A 20,344-nucleotide genomic window follows, 5' to 3' on the forward strand; every position below is an offset into this window, starting at 1 on the left:
AATGGGCTTAAGTACATGTTAAGTAAAGAGGTGAGGGGACAATGAGCGTGCTAGCTCTGCCACCACCACTCCAGTTGCCATTGTGATCACCTTCCACAAGCAGGAGGGCAATCTTCTGAAGTGGGGAGGCTTCTGTACCTATGGAGTACATTCTTGTGTGTTTTAGAATAATGGGGTTTTCAAGATCTGTGTGGAGCCTCCATGGGTACAGGAAGCTCTCTTCTTCAGACAGTCACTCTGCAACTTGTGGAGGGCCACAGGTTCACTGGGGAATGTTGCCATAGCACACTCATCTCTCATGCCCCACCCTCCACACCCCATATTTAACGAACACAGGATCTGAACACCTGAAGAGAACCCGTTGGGATACCACGCCCAACCGCGAATAGCATCTCTCGTTTTCCTTTATTGCAGAAATGTTCTGCGCAAGCTCTTGACCCAGCCGCAGCAGTCCAAGGGAGATGTCCTCTCGCTGGAAGAGATTTTAGCAGAGGGCGTGGACAGTGACACCTCCAGCCAAGGAAGCTCCAACGAGGGCCAGGTTAAGCTATGTAAAGCCAGGATGAAGGCTTTGCAAGAGGCCATGTACTACAGTGCTGAGCATGGCTATGTCGACATCACAATGGAGCTCAGAACGCTTGGTAAGCGGAGCTCATTTCCAGATACGTTGCTTCCAGAATACAAGGCCTGTGATTTTAAGATATGGGAGCATTCCCACTCTCTCTGTCTATAAACATTACCATATTTATTTTTATTACATTTTATATAATGGACGGGATTCAACCACTGAGTCCCATTAGCAGAAGCCCTGAACAAGGACCTCAGTTTATGGATGGGGTGCCCCTCTCTTGTCCTCCCCTGTGTGAGGGGTAAGGAGGACCTCTGAAACATCATGTGATGGATCACTCTGTCTGGCAAGCCAAAATGCTCGCACCACTGGAACGATCAGAAGAGTGCAGCATTGAATTCCTCTAAATATGTTTCTAAAATACATTACATAAAACTTTAATAAGTCAGTGCCTGCCTGAAAGCTTACATTCTAAAAGGCAAGACAACAAAAGTAATGGAGAGAGGAAATAATTTGCATTTCTGTGATTATCCATATTTTATTTATTAATTATAGTGTTTCTGAAGTAGAAAGAGGGCCCTCCTTACTTTTTGGAGTGGCACATGAAAATTGCAAAAGTAACCGAACATTGGCCTGTGATTTCTCAACTTTTAACATTTGTTTGCACATTCTAAAAGCAGAGCAAATAAATAAATACAGATATCCAAGGTTTTTTGAAATTGTTTCACATCTGTTCCTAATTTGATCCATGCCAAAGAACTCACTGTGTTTGCTGTAAACATCCAGTTGCAGCAATGATCAATTTTAGAAACAGTGTATAGGACATGGGTAGGCAAACTAAGGCCCAGGGGCCAGATCCAGCCCAATCGCCTTCTAAATTCGGTTCGCGGACGGTTTGGGAATCAGCATGTTTTTACATGAGTAGAATGTGTGCTTTTATTTAAAATGCATCTCTGGGTTATTTGTGGGGCACAGGAATTCGTTCATTTCCCCCCCCCCCTTTGAAATATAGTCTGACCCCCTAAAAGGTCTGAGGGACAGTGGACCAGCCCCCTGCTGAAAAAGTTTGCTGACCCCTGGCATAGGAAAAGTAATCTGGGAAAGCTGAATACCTGTTTGTATTGTGTTGAATTAATATTGAAGCTCCAGTAACCTGTCTCTATTACGAGAAATATATACCGGTAATTGCTGAATAATAAACTGAACTTCAGTGATCAGATAAACTTCTGGCAGTAAATAAATAAGGAAGCTGTATTTGGCATTAACACAATCTTCCTGAAATCAGGGTTGTTCACAATTCCTTAGCCACAGATCTATAAATGCTTACGTGCTACAAAGTAAATACGGTACTTAAAACTTCAGGATAGCTCTATTCTTTAAGATGAATTACCATCTCCTCATAAGAGCTCATAGAAGCATGACTAGTCCTGTCAAAAACACTGCATTTTTTTTAGTTTTTTCTGAATTAGAACTGAACACACCAGCTGAAAATTCTGGGCTGACCAAAGGCAGAGAAAGGCCATGATTCTATAGTTAAAATACTTATGTAGAATATGTTGATTTCTCACCCCTGCATAACTAACAACATATACCAAAATTTATTCTTCCGTACAACTCTTAAAGCGGTGGGAGTCCTGCCTTGCTTTGCATTTAGTCATTATAATGACAAAGAAAAAAGTACAAGTGTGGTAATAGGCTTAAGCAGACTGGTTTCATAGAAACATAGAATTGTAGAGCTGGAAGGGACCGTGAGGGCCATCTAGTTCAACCCCCTGCAATGCAGGAATCTTTTGCCCAATGTGGGGCTCAAACCCACAACCTTGAGATTAAGAGTCTCATGTTCTACTAAATGATCTGTTAGAACTTACATATCTGCAGGTTTTCCACTTGTGCTAGTCATATAAAACAAAACCATACCGTGGTTTATTTACATGTTTATTACAGGTTGGTGAATAGAGAAGCTAATGGTTTTTAGCACATCTCGCCAGTAATGTGTGGTGTGACTCGCTTGCGTGAGTTTGCAACAGGGCCGGGCCCATCCATGAGGCAGACTGAGGCAGCCACCTCAGGTGGAATCCAAGGATTCCAGCAAGATCTCTTGCTTGCTTAGGAGGAAGAATGAGAGATGGGTGTATATGTGTGTGTACCTGTGTATAGAATCTTCTTTTCTCTTGCCATGGCTGGAACATAGCCTATTGTACAAATTTGCATCCATTGCTCTCCCCACTTCTGGCACAACACTGGCTTGTGGCCTGTAGGAGGTTGCCCATGAAAGAATATCGTCTTCAGGCTGAAAAAGGTTCCCTGCCTCTAGAGGTCTAGTGGACAGTGTGGAAATTAATCTTCCAATCTATTCTGACCACATGCATGGAAGTTGCTAACATTATCATAGCAGTGGCACTGTGAGAGCAACTTTAGGTCAATGACTATACACACATGGAGGTGGCACAGAAAGAGAACCTTCGTCCTTTCAGATTCTGTGATTCTTTTGTGTCTCTTACCTTTCAAAAAGCAAACTCCCACTTCATACACCCACATTCGAAGTCTTTAATCCTTTCATTATCAGATGCTGGGGTCAATTGCATAGGTGCCAAGTTCCGGATTGAAAAATCCAGGATCAGCAGTGCCGCAGCACTGGAAGTCGCTTCTATGCACTTCCAGACATGCGTAGAAGCGACTTCCGATGCTGCTGTGCCCATTTCCAAAATGTCCGCAGCACCAGAAGTCGCTTCTATGCACTTCCGGACATTCGCTGAAGCAACTTCTGGCGCTGCAGACATTTTGGAAATGGGCACAGCGGCATCGGAAGTCACTTCTACGCATGTCTGGAAGTGCATAGAAGCAATTTCCGGTGCCGGCGCGGCACCAGAAGAACATGGCCACTGGCAGGAGCTCCGTAATCCGGGGGAATACAGGGTATTTTGCCATTTGGAACATCTGTGGGAAACAGTAAGAAATACGGGGGTTTCCCGGGGGAAACGGGGTACTTGGCAGCTATGGTCAATTGTGCAATGACTAGGTTGTATCCAACTCAAGAGTACTACTCACGAGTATAGCTATTGAAATTAAGAGACATTTAGGTCACGTGTATTAACATCAGTGGGTCTGCTCTGAGTAGGACTAGTTTTATATACAACCACTATGTCTATCATACCTTGTAAGTAAATTCCCCAGAGACATCTGCTTAGAATATTGAGAAGAATCATTTGGTTTGATTCAGCAAAAAAAAATAAATGTGTATATTTCCTGCCTATTATTTTGCTGTCATCAATTCAGGGCTTTCTCCATGGTAAAATAATCATTTTTTGCTTTTTAATGAATGGCCACAGGAATCCCATGGAAGCTCCACGTGTGGATTGAGTCACTCCAAACAACTTTTTATCAGTCTCGTTACTCAGTAGTGCAGAATCTTCTACGGGAATTTGTCACCATTAAGGAAGAAGACTACAATGAAGAGCTGGTTAATGATGGACTGCAGCTGATGTTTGAAATCCTCAGAACCAGCAAAGTAATCAGCTTCAAAACTATATTCAGATATGCATTGTTTGGCTCAAGAAAATCCTCTGTTCCCTCCAAGGGCTCTGTAGTTTGCTTGGGCGGAATCAGTGATGTGTGAGGGTCCCAGTTAATTCTGGAAGCAGGGGACAATACCATGCTGTGTTTACTTGAGCCTGGATAACACAGTTTTGCCAGGGATCAAATGTCAAAGTCTCCATCCAAGCCGAGACCCTCATTCTAATAGTAATTGAGATATCTGTAGTGACTTTGCTCTAAAAGAATCTCGTTAAAACACACAAACACACACACACACAATTTAGCTGAAATACTTTTATTCTGCCTTTCTGTCACACAGTTGCATACATGGAAATTTAAATGTGTGTAATTTGCAAAGATCTAAATCAGGCATCCCCAAACTGCGGCCCTCGAGATGTTTTGGCCTACAACTCCCATGATCCCTAGCTAACAGGACCAGTGGTCAGGGATGATGGGAATTGTAGTCCAAAACATCTGGAGGGCCGAAGTTTGGGGATGCCTGATCGAAATAGTCACATTGCATTACACATAAGTAGATAGACACTTCAAAAAGATAATACAGGCCCTAGTCTTACTCCAGCTCAAGCAGTTCACAACTAGTTGCAAAAATCACCCCTCCCAGCTGTGGAATCACACCCCCATATGCATCAGAAAAGACATCTAGCTCACATAGTGGGGTCCAGATTTGTATTTTTCTTAGCAAAGAGAGATTCCAGTAAGAATGGATTTAAAATTAGCTCTGTTTGAACCTGACACTCTGCAGAGAGCTGAATTTTAACTCCTTGCCCTTCATATTCCTCTATATACTGTAAGGGAGCAGCAAGGAAAATAGGCAACTTTTATCGGTCTGAGATTAATCCTTACAGAGCTCTAATGATCTCCATTCATTCTTATTCACAGAATGAGTCTATCAACCAGCAACTTGCCTCTATCTTCGCTCACTGCTATGGAAGCAGCCCCATCCCTGGCATTCCTGAAATCAGAAAGACGCTCCCAGCACGCCTAGGTAAGATGGTCACCAGCAGTGATTTTAAGGGTATTGTTTTTGACTTTGTAGCTGTGAAGCCTTGCTAAACCGTTTCCTCTTCCTCTTCTTCTCTTGCACAGATCCTCACTTTTTAAATAACAAAGATATGTCCGATGTTACTTTTCTAGTGGAAGGAAAACTGTTTTATGCACACAAAGTTCTCCTGGTGACTGCTTCAAACAGGTGAGATACTTAGTCAGGAAGTGGCACATGATACCTTTGCAGAGTCATTCCAAGATCAAGAAAGATGAATGGTTGAGTTGCTTACTCAAAGACGTAATCCCCATTTTAGTTTTTCACAATGCCAAGCTGTCATTTCTTTGAATATGGATGCAAGGAAGCATTGCTGTCTTCGCAGCTGTGTTCTCCTCCATACACATTAGTTTGTGTATCTATCTCATCCAATCTACACTTTTATGTGAACCATTCTTCAGCTTTTATTGATAACTTGAACACAACCTGAACAGCAAATACTTAAGCTGTAGAAGAAGGATTAATGGATGGTTGCAGCTCAGAATGGCAGAGAACAAGGCCAGAGGGAGGCTTTTCTTCTTTCAAGGAGAACAGGACTAAACAGGATTAGATATGGTATGTAGCAGGCATGGGAAACCTACTGCCTGTGGGTCTCATTAGACCCAACATGGCTTCAGATTTTGCCACAACCAGAACCGGCTGCTCATTACCTGTTGTCAGATGCAGGGCAAGTAAAGATGCTGATCGAAAGGAACAACCCCAGGAAGGTTAAACTGATTTCTTGGAAAACATGACAGGCATTAATCTGCTTTAAAATTTGACACCAAACGCAAGCCCCACTGGGATCGGTTTCCATTTGGAAGTTTAGATCAGGGCTCTAGAGAGAAATGCAACCCCCATTGGGACCATCTGTACAGTGGTACTTTGCTAGACGAACGCCTCGCAGCACGAAAAAATCGCAAGACGAAAACGTTTTACGATTTTTTGGCAGACTCGCAAGATGAAGTTTTCTATGGCCGTGCCATAGAAAACTTCACAAGACGAAGCAGGGCGCTGCAAGGAGGAGAAAGTCAGACCGAGAGCCCGCCCGCCTCGCGCTTCCACTGCCGCCATCGCCTGGAGCCTGCCCGCCTCACCTACCACACGCTTCCGCCGCCACTATCGCCCAGAGCCCGCCCGCCTCGTGCTTCCGCCACCGACACCACCGCCCAGTTTCCACGGCAGCCGGGTCCCCCCTCACTCACCTTAAGCCGCCTGCGCGCGAACAGAAGAGGCCAACCAGACAGCCTGCCTGCCTGCCTGTGCGCAAACGGGCTGTCTGTCTGGTTGGGCGCGAGGGTCTGGTTGCTGGGGAAGGAGGGAGGGATCCTCTCCCTGGTCCTCCTCCTGCTTCCCCCTTAAAAACTTCCGGCCGTGGCGGGTGAGTCGGCGCCTTTTTTGCGCTCCCCCCCATAGGAACACATGAATTAAATTTCAAAGCATTCCTATGGGAAACCATGCTTCGCAAGACGAAATTATCGCAACATGAAATGACTCATGGAACGAATTAATTTCATCTTGCGAGGTACCACTGTACTTGGACGCAGTCAGCTGATTGACAAGTATTTCGCGTTTCACTTTAACCTGAGTTGGATGAGATCACATATTAGCCAAAACCAGGCTTTGAGGGACAAGGAGAGTGCATGCAATCTCACGGCCTGTTCCCAGCCGGGACTCATGTTAAATCTTAAGCAGTCCTTCATAACTCATTGCATATACCAAGAGCTAGACAAAAAATGGTTCTACCTACATATTTTTAATTCTGCCTCTCATGTAGATGTTTCTATCAGAAAAGAAGGTGTCAATGAAACTCCTAGAGCTATAGGCCCCCTTTTCACTTCACATATAGAAAAATAATCTAAGCAAATGCAGCTTGAAAGGCTCTTTCTGAAATCTTTCCTCTGTTTTCACAGATTTAAGACACTGATGACCAATAAAACTGAACAAGACAGTCAAGGCAGCAAGACTGTAGAAATTAGTGATATGAAGTACAATATCTTCAAGGTATGTATTTAAGAATAATCTGCACTGTTACTTTTTCTAATGTTAAAATTGAGTATGATTCAGAGGCATCATACTCTTAAAAGTTTCAGGTTTAGGGAACCTGTCATTCAAAAGAATTAACCATTTTGGCTGAAGAAGTGGCTTTTGCTTATGTTCAAAAGAAGAAACCAATATAAATGAACTCTAAAATTCATTCATCAAACTGAGATCTACCAAAAATTCATTTGTCCATCCAAACGCTTTAATCCATCCCTGGTTACTTGTTGGTGTGGACAAAGTAGCTTGTGAATCAGAGATTGCTGAAATGCTCAGCAGCAGTTTTCATGTCATGGTGTCACTTTTTGCATTGGTGATGAATCGCTATTAACCATGTCCAAGATCATCTAATTCACACATTACTTTTGTCCATGACAGCAAATGTATACCGGAGATACCTGGGACCTCTAGCACAGCTCAAACTGTACTTGTATAAACAGTCACCCAAATCTGCTGGAAGTTATAAGGCATAATTTTTATTAATGTTAAGCTAGCTAGGTCTGAATAGAGTCAGAAAATGTGCAGCCTTTGTGTTGAATCTGTTTAATGGTCAAAAGGTTAAAAAGATTTAACTTTCACTCTCTTTTTCAAACATCTGCAAACCTTAATGTCCAGTATGTCATGAAAAAGGAGAGTTGGCATTGGCATATAAACAAAAATATACACCACTGAAATCCAGCACTCAGGAGCTATTCCCACTTTCCAGATCTGTTTTTAAAGATCTACAGGAAACTGTGTTGAGGCTGGAAAACTGAAAGCCTAAAAGTAACATTCTGTAGAACTGACACAAGGATCCGTTTATTTGTGCTCTTTCCTCAGCCATCAATCACACATTTTTTGTGCTTTGGCTATATAGGAAAAATGCAATTGCAGCTCAGTTTGCAAAGTGGAGACATTCTGTATTTTAATCTTGAGCTGAGCTATAATTGCTATGTTTGCATCCAGACTTTGCTGGCCAGACCGGTCCATCGCCAGAGTTGAATAGTAAAGAGCTTACACGGAAATTAATATTGCATATTGCACTTGTTTTAATTTATAATCACTGAAAGTTTCTGTATTGGCAGCCAAGTTGCTGTGTGACAGTTTCCCAAGGCAAACCTGCGAGTTCGTATTTCTCACTGCTTTGGCTGTGTTCCTGTTTCAGATGCTGATGCAATATTTATATTATGGAGGAACAGAATCTATGGAAATTCCTACTGCTGATATTTTAGAGGTGAGAGCATTTCTCCTAATCCCTTTCGGTCTATTGCAGTGGTTCTCAAAGGGTGAGGCAGGAGAGGATGGGAAGTGTGGCAGGAAGATTCAAGGACAATTACAGAAACATTTAAACATTTCAGTATAGTATAGTATAGTATAGTATAGTATAGTATAGTATAGTATAGTATAGTATAGTATAGTATAGTATAGTACAGTATAGTACAGTATAGTATAGTATCACCAATTTTTTTTCCAGGATATGGATAGGTATCTTTTCAAAATGAGAGCAAGAACATCAAGTGATACTGAGGACAATCCTGGTTGCCATTTATAATTATATTTTGGGAATGATTCATGTTCTTATGTAGCTGCATTGATTTATACTTTCTGGGTGCCCTATGATCATGTTATAAAATAGTCGTGCTCTGTGTTATAAATCAAGCCCTTCTAGGAGTTGTTTCTTTGTTTTCCAATGTATTTCTGATCAATAAGAAATTCGATGTGGCATGAGCAAGTATTTATTCTGAAAGTTTGAGAACCACTGGGTTCTGTTGTGATCTTGTGGTGGTTCAGGATTTATTTATTTATTTATATACCAATAAACCATAAGCACATTTCAAAGCAGTTTGCATTAAAGAGATGCAATAAAAGCCTTTAAAAGTTAAAAACAATTTAAAAGGAAAAGGGTTAAAAACAAGCACTGTGGAAGGATGAACTCTAAATTGCCTGCATAGGACTGGTGGAATGGAAAAGTTAATATCAATAACGTTGAGGACGTGTATCTGTACCACAAAATTTGTGCTTTGCAGGCTCACTGCACTGTTTGACAAGTGATTTCCTAAGTGTTTAGAATGGGGCCCATGTGATATATTCTGAAACCAAAAGAGCACTTCCCTGTTTAGGGAAGCTTTTAATGTTTGACGGACTATTGTATTTTAATATTTTGTTGGAAGCACCCCAGAGTGGCTGGGGAAGCCCAGCCAGATGGGTGGGGTATAAATAATATATTATTATTATTATTATTATTATTATTATTATTATTATTATTGGAAAGGTGATACTCTGAGGACAGATAGTCTACTTTGTGGTTCAGTGACTGGAAATGGGGAGCACATAGACTAGTTGATCTGTGCATTTATGTAGAAAATTAATAGTACAAGGTTCAAGTTAGGTGGAAGTTCATTTTTTGTCAATTTAACATACTGGGTCAGCTAGATTAAAATCTACAACCAGGTTGTTATAATTTACAAGCATGACCCATCAACAAGGATGATGAGAATTGTAGTTCAGCATCAGGCCAAAGTTTTGGAATCTGGGGAGCATTATGTCTGCGGCCGCTTACTTCTTATCCTGATGTTTTAAACTGTTATTTTTAAAGGCTAGTCCATGTTTCCACCTGTATCTTATTGACCTGTTTGTGAGATTCATTGAAACAAAGCAGAGTTTAGAAGAGCATCCAACAAATAAAAGCGATGTGATGCGCAGGTGTGAAAACTCAAAATGTGATCGTATTGCATCACAGCATGAGTAGGGAGAGTTCATTATGGAAGAAAATGGCACAGACATGCCATGACACACATGTGTTGCAGCAGGTCTAGACTAGTTTAGGATTGCTCCATGCTGCTTTATTCTGTATTGTTTGCTTTGAGGTCAAGACTGTTCACTTTTAACTTTTCTACAGTACCAGTGTACACAAGAGCCTTAACTGGGGTTGGGGTAGGGTGGGGACAAACAGGATGACAAAAATAGGCAAGAGATTGCAATTTGCAACAGGGAAACAAAAGAGAAGGGGGGGGAAGAGAGAAAGGGGCAGCAACAGAGAAATGTGGGGTACATAAAACCCTTTAAAGCTCGGGGGAGGATCAAGGACTAATGGCAAGGGTGAGAGTTAAAGAAGGGATTTGAAGGAGATATAATACTACATGCACCTTTAGGAAGGGTGTATGGGATAACGGGTAGAGTCACAACAGAGCGCAATACTGTAGACCTTTGGGAGGCTGAGACTGGCTAAATTTAAGGAGCAGAGATTGTGAGGCAAGCAAGCAATTGGGTTTTAAGGAGGCCTCACTCTGCCTACCTAAGCGATGGGTGTGATGAATGAGTTTGGTGGCAGCATTATAGACTGAGAAACTACGGTATGATTGGGGGGAAAGAAAATGGCAGTCATCACAGACACAGGTGAATGGCCAGAACATAGCAGAATTTAAGCTGACCAGACTAAGAGAAGTTGGAGGGCTTTTGGGGAGAAGTGACACAGCTGCGTAACCAATGCAAAGGAGAGATAAAGCCAAGGCTGCCTACGTGGTCAGGAGGAAAGGTTGCTGAGAGATATGGAGAGTAATCAAGGAGAATTAGCCCTGGCAGGAAAGATAAGCAGTTCAGCCTGATACACATGGAATTTGAAACAGCGATTAGACATTTAAGTTATTGGACAGGGAGATGGAGGGGGAGAGGTGTGGGGTATACAGTTCCAGTTCCCTATAACTTTGGAGGGCTTAAACCTGATCCAGCCATTCAGATACGCACTTAGTACAGTACTTCCCATAACTGAGCCGCCTCATAATATGTGTGGGGATTATTTGTTAAGAGTGGGCTCCTCGGTGAAAATTTCCATCCGCACAGAATGCTGAGAGCCATTGTATGCAATACTTAAAGTAGATGGCTAAATTCTGGGTTTTAGCGCTGTGCAGCACATAGCTGAGCAATCGTTTTTAAAGTGTTCCTCCTATGGAAAGCTCTGCACACAGTAAAACTGGTACATCCAGAGAGAGAGCTGAGCTAAACTTCTTAATGTCCTGGTTTCCTACATGCATTGCATTGCATTTTGTTTTGTTTTGTTTTGTTTTGTTTTGTTTTGTGAGGCAATACACCTTCTGTCTATAGTGGTACAGCCATAGTATGCTGCCAAATCACTCTTACATCTTACTCTGTTATCTGTGGACTTAATGTCCATATTGGATTAACTGACACATCTCCCTGACCTTTTTCTCTCTCTAATAAGACAAGAGAAATTATGACAGGGGCATTTTCAGGCAAGTTAACTTGCAATCCAAAGGAGGATTCTACCATCTGTAGAGCTGAACATTTTGATTAAGGCTTTGAGAGATGCTTCCTGACCCATTAATGCTGTAGCTCAAGAATAAGGAAAAGCACCAATTACACAGCTCAGTTTTGATAGGAAGTTGGAAGCCTGTGCAAAAGCAAAACAAGTTTGGGTTTTGCTTCCTTGTTGTGCACAGCTTCCCTTGTCAATCACCCGTTGTCATCTTCAATGACTTCTCTTTCATCCTCACTAGCTGCTCTCGGCTGCCAGCCTATTCCAGTTGGACGGCCTCCAGCGACACTGTGAAATACTTTGCGCCCAAACCATCAGCACCGAAAGCTGCGTCAACATCTATAAATATGCCAAGGTAAAGGACAAGTCCTCTTCCATTCAGGCTCAATAAGATTTGCAAGTGTTTTCAGGTGCAATGAATGTAAGAATAGCCCTGCTTGATCAGAGCAAGGAGTAATCTAGTTTTGCTCCTTGTTTCAATCAATGGCTGGGCAGCTTTGCCTTTGAAGAAGTCCAGGAGGGCACAAAGGCCTCAGGTCACCACTTCTTGCTTGTCCACAACAATATTGTATGCTGCATTTGAATTATGTCGACTGAGCAATCCCAGACAAGATGCTCCTCTGCATAGAAAAACATTAAGCACTTAGGGTGGTATTTGATTAAATAATACAATGAGCGAAATGACTTCCCACTTGTGCCTGCTCCACCCACCAAGTCCTCCCCATCTATTCCTCTAGAGCAGATTTGGGGGTGGCATGGGGTACACACAGAGGAAGGAGGGAAGGGAAGTCCCATTGCACAAGCAGGGGAGTTGTTGTGTTGGCTCTGTCATTTAGTTGAATGCCACCCACGGAAAACTGGGATGTCAGTGACATTGTGTCGTGGAGAAAGTTTCTAGCATTCCATCTTCTAAGCTCCCATTTGCTGTGTGAAGTGGTGCAGCTAAGGGACAGACTTGCCACTTTGCTGCTGGGAGAAAAGGAGAGAAAAGACAGTGTTGTTGTAATGGTGCACACGTTATCATCATCAGCAAAAAGTCTTAACAAGTTAAGAGTCAACTAACTGTTAGACCAGGCATCCCCAAACTTCGGCCCTCCAGATGTTTTGGACTACAATTCCCATCTTCCCTGACCTGCTAGCTAGGGATCATGGGAGTTGTAGGCCAAAACATCTGGAGGGCCACAGTTCGGGGGTGCCTGTGTTAGACCACTGTAGGATTTATGAACAAGGCCTATCTTTTTGTGGCAGGATTCCTATCCCACAAGCAGCTCTGTGGCTTGTAGATGCTCAGCAGATGTTTTCAATCAACACTGCATCTTCCTTCTAGGGAAAGTGTCACTTGTTTAATTTCTGCCCAGCACACCATTATTAAAAACACCAGCATCATGTTAAGAAGCAGGCAGTAACTCCAGCATGAACCGGGGTTATGATGCAGGTGTTGTTTCATGGTGGCACAAGTGACTAGGCCTAGTATATCCAACACCACAACAATTGTTCCAAATATTTCTTGCTTCTTTGTTGGAACTTTCATTTCTATGGGAAAAGGTAGACTTTCTGACGCCCATATTATATCTTTAAGGATGCTGTGGAAGGGAAACACCAGAAACAAGACTCCCTCATCATACATACTTTTTATCAAGAACGTTTTTCTACCGATGAGGTGGCAGCCCAGTAGATTATGGATAATCAGGGGCTAGGAGCCATCTTTCCCAACACAGCAGCAGGGTACCTTAGGGTAGCTCTTGTGTGTTTTATTCAACGTCCACTTTTTCTAAGGCTCATCGTATATGCACAGAATTTCTTTGACTGCTAATACCATGTGCCATCTGGTACTGCTCATTATGCTGTCATGGTGTGCCACATGGATTGCACCCTCACATAACAAAACAGGTATCATCTTGGCTATTTCATTGACCAGCTGCTCTTTTCCTTTAAGGGTTACTTGACTTTGGCTCAACAAGCAGCAGGAGGTCACAGAAGGATTAGAAAGAGGAAGACTTTTACCCTCTTTAAAATATCCCAGTAGAACTGCCCCCCCCCCCAAACACACACACAGGGGACAGAAAATATTCGCTAACCCCGGGATTAATATCCTCTTAACCATTTGCTGCCAGCATTTAAGCCTCCCCATATATTGAAGCTGTCTGAGTGGGTGCGGGGAGAGAGGCTATAATTGACAGTTGCATAAAAAAATCCCACTTATCCGCCAATCTTCTGTTTTGCAGATCCACAGTGCCCAGGAACTAGTCTGTTTCTGCGAGGGCTTCTTCCTCAAACACATGAGTGCCTTGTTGGACCAGGAGCCTTTCAAACAGCTCATCTACGGCAGGAACAGTAAAGTTCAGGGTCTGGATCCCCTGCAGGACTTGCAGTCCACACTGGCCAGCAGACTTCATTCCATTTACATCACCTCAAGGGTGTGATTGCCAAGAGGAACCACAGTGACCCTGTCTGGATAAGCTGGGATGCTCAAAGCACTTGCTCATCTAACTGCACTAGGATGGGATTTTGGCCCAACTTTGCTGGCTTCCCTCGCCGGCAACTGGATTGCTGAAAGTTCCTCCACCAGATCCAAAAATTCCCCGGTACAAACGACCTGACCATTCACTGTGCAGCTGGGATTTATAGGCACGGACACCCATAGCAAATATCCCAGTCTAGCTCAGGAAACCTTGCTTGCTGGATTAGAAGCTGCAAGTATAAATCATTCAGGCAGGAAAGCATGCAGTCTGTTGCGTTTCTATGAAGGAGATGCACATTCTGAAGTATGTTGTAACGTACATTCTCCACCACATTTAGTTGCACATTAACAGCTTGTTTGGGTGTGACAAAACTGAATCGGTACCCTAATGCTTTGATCTGTACTGAAAATTAGATGGCAGGGTTGGGAAGTTGCTAGGTGGGAGCAAAACTCCTCCCTAACACGCAGGGCCTTTTTCAGCTGGAACTCACTGGAACTCAGATCCAGCACCTCTCAGGTGGGTGCCATTGCCATTCTAAAAGAACGAGGGAGGAGTTCATGGTGAGTTCTGGCACCTCGTTTTCTAGAAAAATAGCACTGCTAACACCCAACACCTTTGTCAAGGGTTGCTTTCACCTTTGCATTCTCTACTGGGTGGCCATTTAGAGTGGAATATTTAAAAAAAACAGAGACATCATGCCATCTATGCAAAGCGCTCACCGTTTGGGGAGAGATTTGCAAGTGAAGGGTGCTTCTTCTGTGAAGGGAGTATTGTTAATAGAATAAAGGAGGAAAAGGATAGAGGGGAGCGGTATAGGAGCAAGGGGAAGAGAGATGTGTTGCAAATGTATTTGTAGAGCATGGATGGGGAACCTGTGGCTCTCCAGGTGTTGCTGGCCTCAAATTCCCATCAGCCCCAGCCAACATGGCCAGTCCTGAGGGATGATGGGAGTTGAAGTCCCACAATATCTAGATGGCCACAGGCTCCCCACCCGTTGTAGTATTTCAGGGAAGTTACTAGAAGCGTAATAGAAATGTGGGACTGCTTGATGTGAATATATGTTTTAGAGGCAAGAGACGTTTTTCTCCACAATCATATCTAGTTGTTTTTTGACCCTGTGAACTGCCCTCCCCACGCGCTGAAGCGTTTTCGTTTTAACATGTCATTGGGAGGTTGGGAGAGCATTCAATACAAAACCAAGCATCTTTGTAAATGATTATTTCATCCGTTTTGAGGATGATCAAGGTCAAAGCACTTCAGCATATTATGGCTGAGAAAATTAACTCTGAGGTAGACACCTTTTCTCAGGCATCAAGCCTACTTTCTTGCATCTCTCACTCACCACTGAACCATTTGTCTCTCTCTACTTCATCTCTCTGCATCATACACCAACATCACACAGTACTGAAATGTCATTGCTGCCAAGGTAAAAGAATTCAGGCCTTCAAAAAGCCAGGAGGAACTTCATGAGCTGCACATATTGTAAGTGGGCCAGGAATAGGGAGAGGATCAGAATGCTAAAAGTTAAGAAATACTCAGTGCAAACAGGCTCTTGCGCAGTAGCTGTTGTTAAACTAGGTGGTAAGATTATACACCCTTCAATCAATCACTTTTGAAATTTGGACCAGAAACAAACCCACAAATTCACATTTCCCTCCCCAACCCCAGAAAAAAAAAATCACAGAAAAGGTCAAGCTTATTTGGGAATATCCCCAAAAGTTGTAATTCTGGAAAATAATTTTCAAAAAGCTGTTTCAGCTAACTGTACAAAAAAATAATAATAGAGATTCTGTTGCATTGCTGTAATGTTGTCTGTTACATTAACTGTACATTAATGTCACTTATGTAAATGTACCATATTTTATTAACAACATAACTTTTGTTAAACTTTACAAGTGGTATAAGCTCAGTTATTTTAAGGCGGCTAGGGAATGCATTATGATGAAAAGGAAGAGATAAAAACAAGAGTGCCTTATGATAAACTATGCATGAGATGGGCTCTGCATACACAAACACACTCAGGAAAATAGCTTTTCTTCCAAATTCTGTGATTAGCTAGGACTGGGCAAACGGCATGCAGGTAGCCTTGTTTCAACAGCTAAACAGTTTCTTTGATACTACTGCCTTCTTAATGCCTTACTGGCCTTGGTTATGCCATCCTATAGAAAGAATAGCTTTCAGCAGGCATCCCCAAACTGCGGCCCTCCAGATGTTTTGGCCTACAACTCCCATGATCCCTAGCTAACAGGACCAGTGGTCGGGGAAGATGGGAACTGTAGTCCAAAACATCTGGAGGGCCGAAGTTTGGGGGTGCCTGGCTTTCAGCAAGGACTGGAGTTTTGAGGTTTACAGGAAAGGTTTCAGCTGCTGGTTTTCAGCTGAAAGAATCCTTAAAGCAGAGCTTCCTTGCTGCTTCTGAGATGGCCAGTAGTTTACGGTAAGTGTTGCTATCCCCTCTGTAGAAATTTTCATGCTTTAATTTGCACCTGTGATCTCAAACGTCTACATCCATTTGACTCCTATGAAAATGGGAGCATGGCAGCCAATGTACTCCAAATGAAGAAAGGGGAACTGTCCCTTTAAGAACCTGAAGCACCCAAATGCTCCGCTTCTTCCACCACAGTATTCAAAAGATGGGGTGATTGCTCCTGTTGAAATTTGTCCTGCTTCACAGCCTTCAAAAGGATAGAAGTCCAATCTCTTCTAAGATTGTTCCCTGCTGGAAATCTCCCAGGGCTGGGATTATCCCCTCACTTAAATGCCTCTGGCCAAAGGCATTTTACTGCCTGAGGCAGAACAGCAAATGATGTCATCACTCCCCCTACACATCTTCTACCAGTCAAGGTACATAGTGGGCACCTGAAGCAGATCAAATCACACAAGTGCCTCTCCCCCCCCCCCACTTTCCTAGTAGTAAAAATACCCAACAATAATAATTTAAATAGCTAAGAATAATTTGCTGTCCTTTCATGACACGCAAACTCTTTGGCAGCTGGCTCACATCACCTTATGGTAGGGCTGGTTCCTGACCCAGCAGCTCGGCCAGAGGCTTAGACGCCTCTAGCGCATCCCCAAAATCTGCTCCAGTGGGTCCCACAAAGCAATTTTTGAGGGTGTATGAAATCCTATTATGCGCATGGAAGCCAAGACACAGCCCATGGGTTACAATCCAAATCAGAGTCTGCACAATGAAGAAAATGGTATCTGTAGTTGGAATATTGCTTGTTTTGCTGCAGGTGTTCTTTCTGCCGAGAAGGCAAGCCCCCTAATTTATATTTTCATTTGCAAGTCAGCTTGCCTCTTTGTCAGTACAAAGCACCATAGCAAACACACCAAATTCAGGCTGTACCTGTTTTTCTCTCTAGCCTGCACATATCTCTATGGACTGTGGACATAAGCACAGTCTAGGAGAGCAACCCAAAGGCACCTGTGTTATCTGCCGTGCAGCCCCACAATTCCCCCAGACTTGCCAAGCCGAAATGCACTACAGCCAAGACTCCAGGAGTCTTGGCTGTAACCACAGGCTGCAGCTCCTGAATGAGCTTCCACTGCCATGCACATCCCCTAGGAAACCCCTTCCCCCTCCTTTCTTCCCCCTTAGAAGCTTGATGCTTCTTGATATGGCCTGCAGCTATCAGAGTAGGCCCAGAGCAGAAGCCATTTGGGGGTTAGTTAACAAAGGAAGGGAGAAAAGATGGACAAAGGGGGCTTCATCTTAAAAAGCTCCCTGAAGCCTTGTAACGTAAACAGAGAGGCTCTCATTGTCAAGAGCACTGCATCTGAGAACAACAGGAAATGAATGAAAAGCCAGAATGCTAGAACCAATAGACAAGAGACAATAGACATTGAGGGTTGGCATCTTGGGATGCTTAAATATCCTTTTAGTGGAACTATGCCCATTGACTGGGTATTTTTTTAAAAAATCAGCAAGAAGCAGCCCTGGTGAGTTTTTCAGAGTCTTAAGTTTCCAGCAAATTATTCTGTTGGGGTAAAGAATCTCTTGCCACCTTAAATCCTATCAAATGGATGAAGGCATAAGCTATTGTGGACTAGAATCTGCACCATCAAATGCTGTAGCTACAGCTAGACTTAGGCAGGGATGATGAATCAGAGGGTGAAGTTTAGGTGTTTTTTTTGGGGGGGGTTGAGGAGGTGGAGCCTGAGAGTTGGAACTTGGCACCCTCTTCAAAATTCCTGAACCAAAGGCACATTTGCTTAATAACCAGGCAAAAAATATTAGGCTACCATAAGCAAATCCTTTGCTTGCCTTTTCATTGTTTTTTAAAGCCACTCCCCTCATACATGGGAGAAATTACCAAAAGGTGATTTCGTCTGCTCTTTCCTCCCTTTTCACCACTCTGTCACCAGGCTGTCATTTCTCCTGCTGCAAAAAGAACAGGCTCCACTAACTTTCTCCTCTTTTCCTGCCAGGGCACCGCCAGTCCTGCAACGTACCTCTCCCACAAGTCAGCTAGGTGCTGCCAGCTGTCAAAACCATTCAAGGCTCTCTGACGCAGAGGAATGATCACACTGACAACTAGGTCACATCACCTCCCAGCCTCCTGCTGGGAACAGCACTGGCCCGACACAGCTTTGCCATTTTAGTCTCATTAATCAGAGGCACTCTCTCATCTCCAGCTTTGTTTGTGAGAGCTACCTGGGCTAATGGCCCAGCTCCTAACCCCTCTGAGATCACTCAGTTGCAGGTGGCGCTCTGAGCTGTGGGAATGACCCCTAGTAGGCAATGTCAAAAGTCTGCCTGCCAACCCTTTTAAATGAACTGACAGTTCTCTAGTGTGGAGGACTCAAGCTTTGGCCTTGAAAGGTTTTTCAGCTGGAATGGTGTCATCTTAGCACATCACAGTTCCCCCTGCTGGTTGATCTTGGCAAAACAAAGGCAGGAAGAGTTGGAGATATTGAAGATGAAAGGCAGGCTCCTTCACACATGAAGGGTCAAAACGTGCAAAAATTGCAGGAGTACCTATTTTGCTGTGTGTTCAGATGTGAGAGGTTATGCTGCATACAGCTGAGGAAGTGTTTCAAATGGATCAGAGGTGGTGCAACCTCGGAGTCAGTATCATTCAGTATTAAAGCACTGCTGAGAAAGAGAGAGGCCTTTTTAAGGGAAGGTTTAACCTCCTATGCTTGTCCACTCAGGCCCTTCTTAGCTCAATGAGGCTTCCTTGCAGGTAAAGTAGCATAGCATTGCACTCAAAACATTGAGAAGGGACAGAAATGGGAAGTGCAGCAATGCCACAGTGCCAGAATGGAAATCGTTACATTGCACGGTGCCATCAGATAGCTTGAAAAACACACACCCAATTTTCTACAAAAATGAAAACATCAAGGAATTTAAAATATAATTGAATATAAAAGGATTAGCTATGGAAACTAGGTAAGCACACGTAATTAGGATTTAAGATCCATGTTGCAATAAATGAGGTGCTCTTACCAATTGATTTTGTCACTAGGTTGTTTCTGAAATGTGAATAGCTTTGCTAATTTAATTAACATGTTGCAGCACAATATGAGGCAGCGGTGGAAGCAAGGGACAGCCAGCAGCTTTTTTTTAAAAAAAAGTTTTTTAAACTACTACTGTATCTTCTTTCTTCACCTGCCCTTTATTTTAGCCGTATTCTCTTATACAGCTGTTCTCAGAGCTACAAGACTACGGTAATTACCTTACCATCCACAGAGTTCATTTTCTTCCTCATTTTATATAAAGTTAACAGCCAGGATTTCAATTAGGGTCCAGTGCCCCGAAACAGGGATACACACAAGGAGAGGCCTCCCGTTACTCTGGTTTAATGGGCAGTAAGCTACAGTCCATAAAAGAGGAACATCTGTGTACATTAATCCCAACAGTCAGCACTGGCGAAAGGATGCATTTGGAAGCAATTTAAAACTCCTGCTACCTCTGCCTTCAATTGTTAAAGGCGAGCCTGAGCCACTCACAACACCAGCACATCGGCTTCAACTCCATTCACTCGCAAAAAAGATCCATTGGACACGTACCTTATATACTGGGTTGATCCATCGGTCCAACAGAAGAGTGGTATTAGTGTCCTTTTTGAAATCCCATCAGGATGCATCTCAATAGGATAGCTATGCTTATCTTGGCCAGGCAGGGCCCTCCACGTAACTGCTGGAGCAAAGGGCAAGGCTGGCCAGCTGGAACCCTGAACACAAGAGCGTTTCTGTCGGATGATGGAGACCATTGCGACAATTTGTTGAAGGTTCCACTTGCTTCCTCTTAATAGTGAATTCAAAACGTCTGAAAGCAAAAATTAAGTACCAAAAAATAATAATGCTGTTTTCTCTAAATGCAGAGGGGCACTCCCTAGATATGCAAATATATGTATATGCAGTGCTTTTTTCTAAAAAAAAATGTTTAGGGGTACTCTCATTTTCCTACTCATATTGAAATGCTGCCCCTCAATGAGGCCAAA

The 20,344-nt window shown here is 43.2% G+C and overlaps 1 protein-coding gene across 1 annotated transcript in view; it reads left to right on the forward strand.

The window, feature by feature from the left end:
* Window positions 1-15,790, forward strand: part of ABTB2 (ankyrin repeat and BTB domain containing 2) — a 153,222-nt gene extending 137,432 nt beyond the window's left edge. The window contains exons 10-17 of the mRNA XM_035116548.2: window positions 415-641; window positions 3,898-4,076; window positions 5,003-5,108; window positions 5,210-5,312; window positions 7,055-7,145; window positions 8,326-8,394; window positions 11,675-11,788; window positions 13,659-15,790. Of these exons, the coding sequence (XP_034972439.1) occupies window positions 415-641; window positions 3,898-4,076; window positions 5,003-5,108; window positions 5,210-5,312; window positions 7,055-7,145; window positions 8,326-8,394; window positions 11,675-11,788; window positions 13,659-13,856 (1,087 nt within the window). The 3' untranslated portion in view covers window positions 13,857-15,790. The remainder of the gene's footprint in view (window positions 1-414; window positions 642-3,897; window positions 4,077-5,002; window positions 5,109-5,209; window positions 5,313-7,054; window positions 7,146-8,325; window positions 8,395-11,674; window positions 11,789-13,658) is intronic.
* Window positions 15,791-20,344: the final 4,554 nt, after the last annotated feature.

The sequence above is a fragment of the Zootoca vivipara genome, chromosome 1, assembly GCF_963506605.1.
Source record: "Zootoca vivipara chromosome 1, rZooViv1.1, whole genome shotgun sequence".
In the NCBI taxonomy this organism is placed as follows: Eukaryota; Metazoa; Chordata; class Lepidosauria; order Squamata; family Lacertidae; genus Zootoca; species Zootoca vivipara.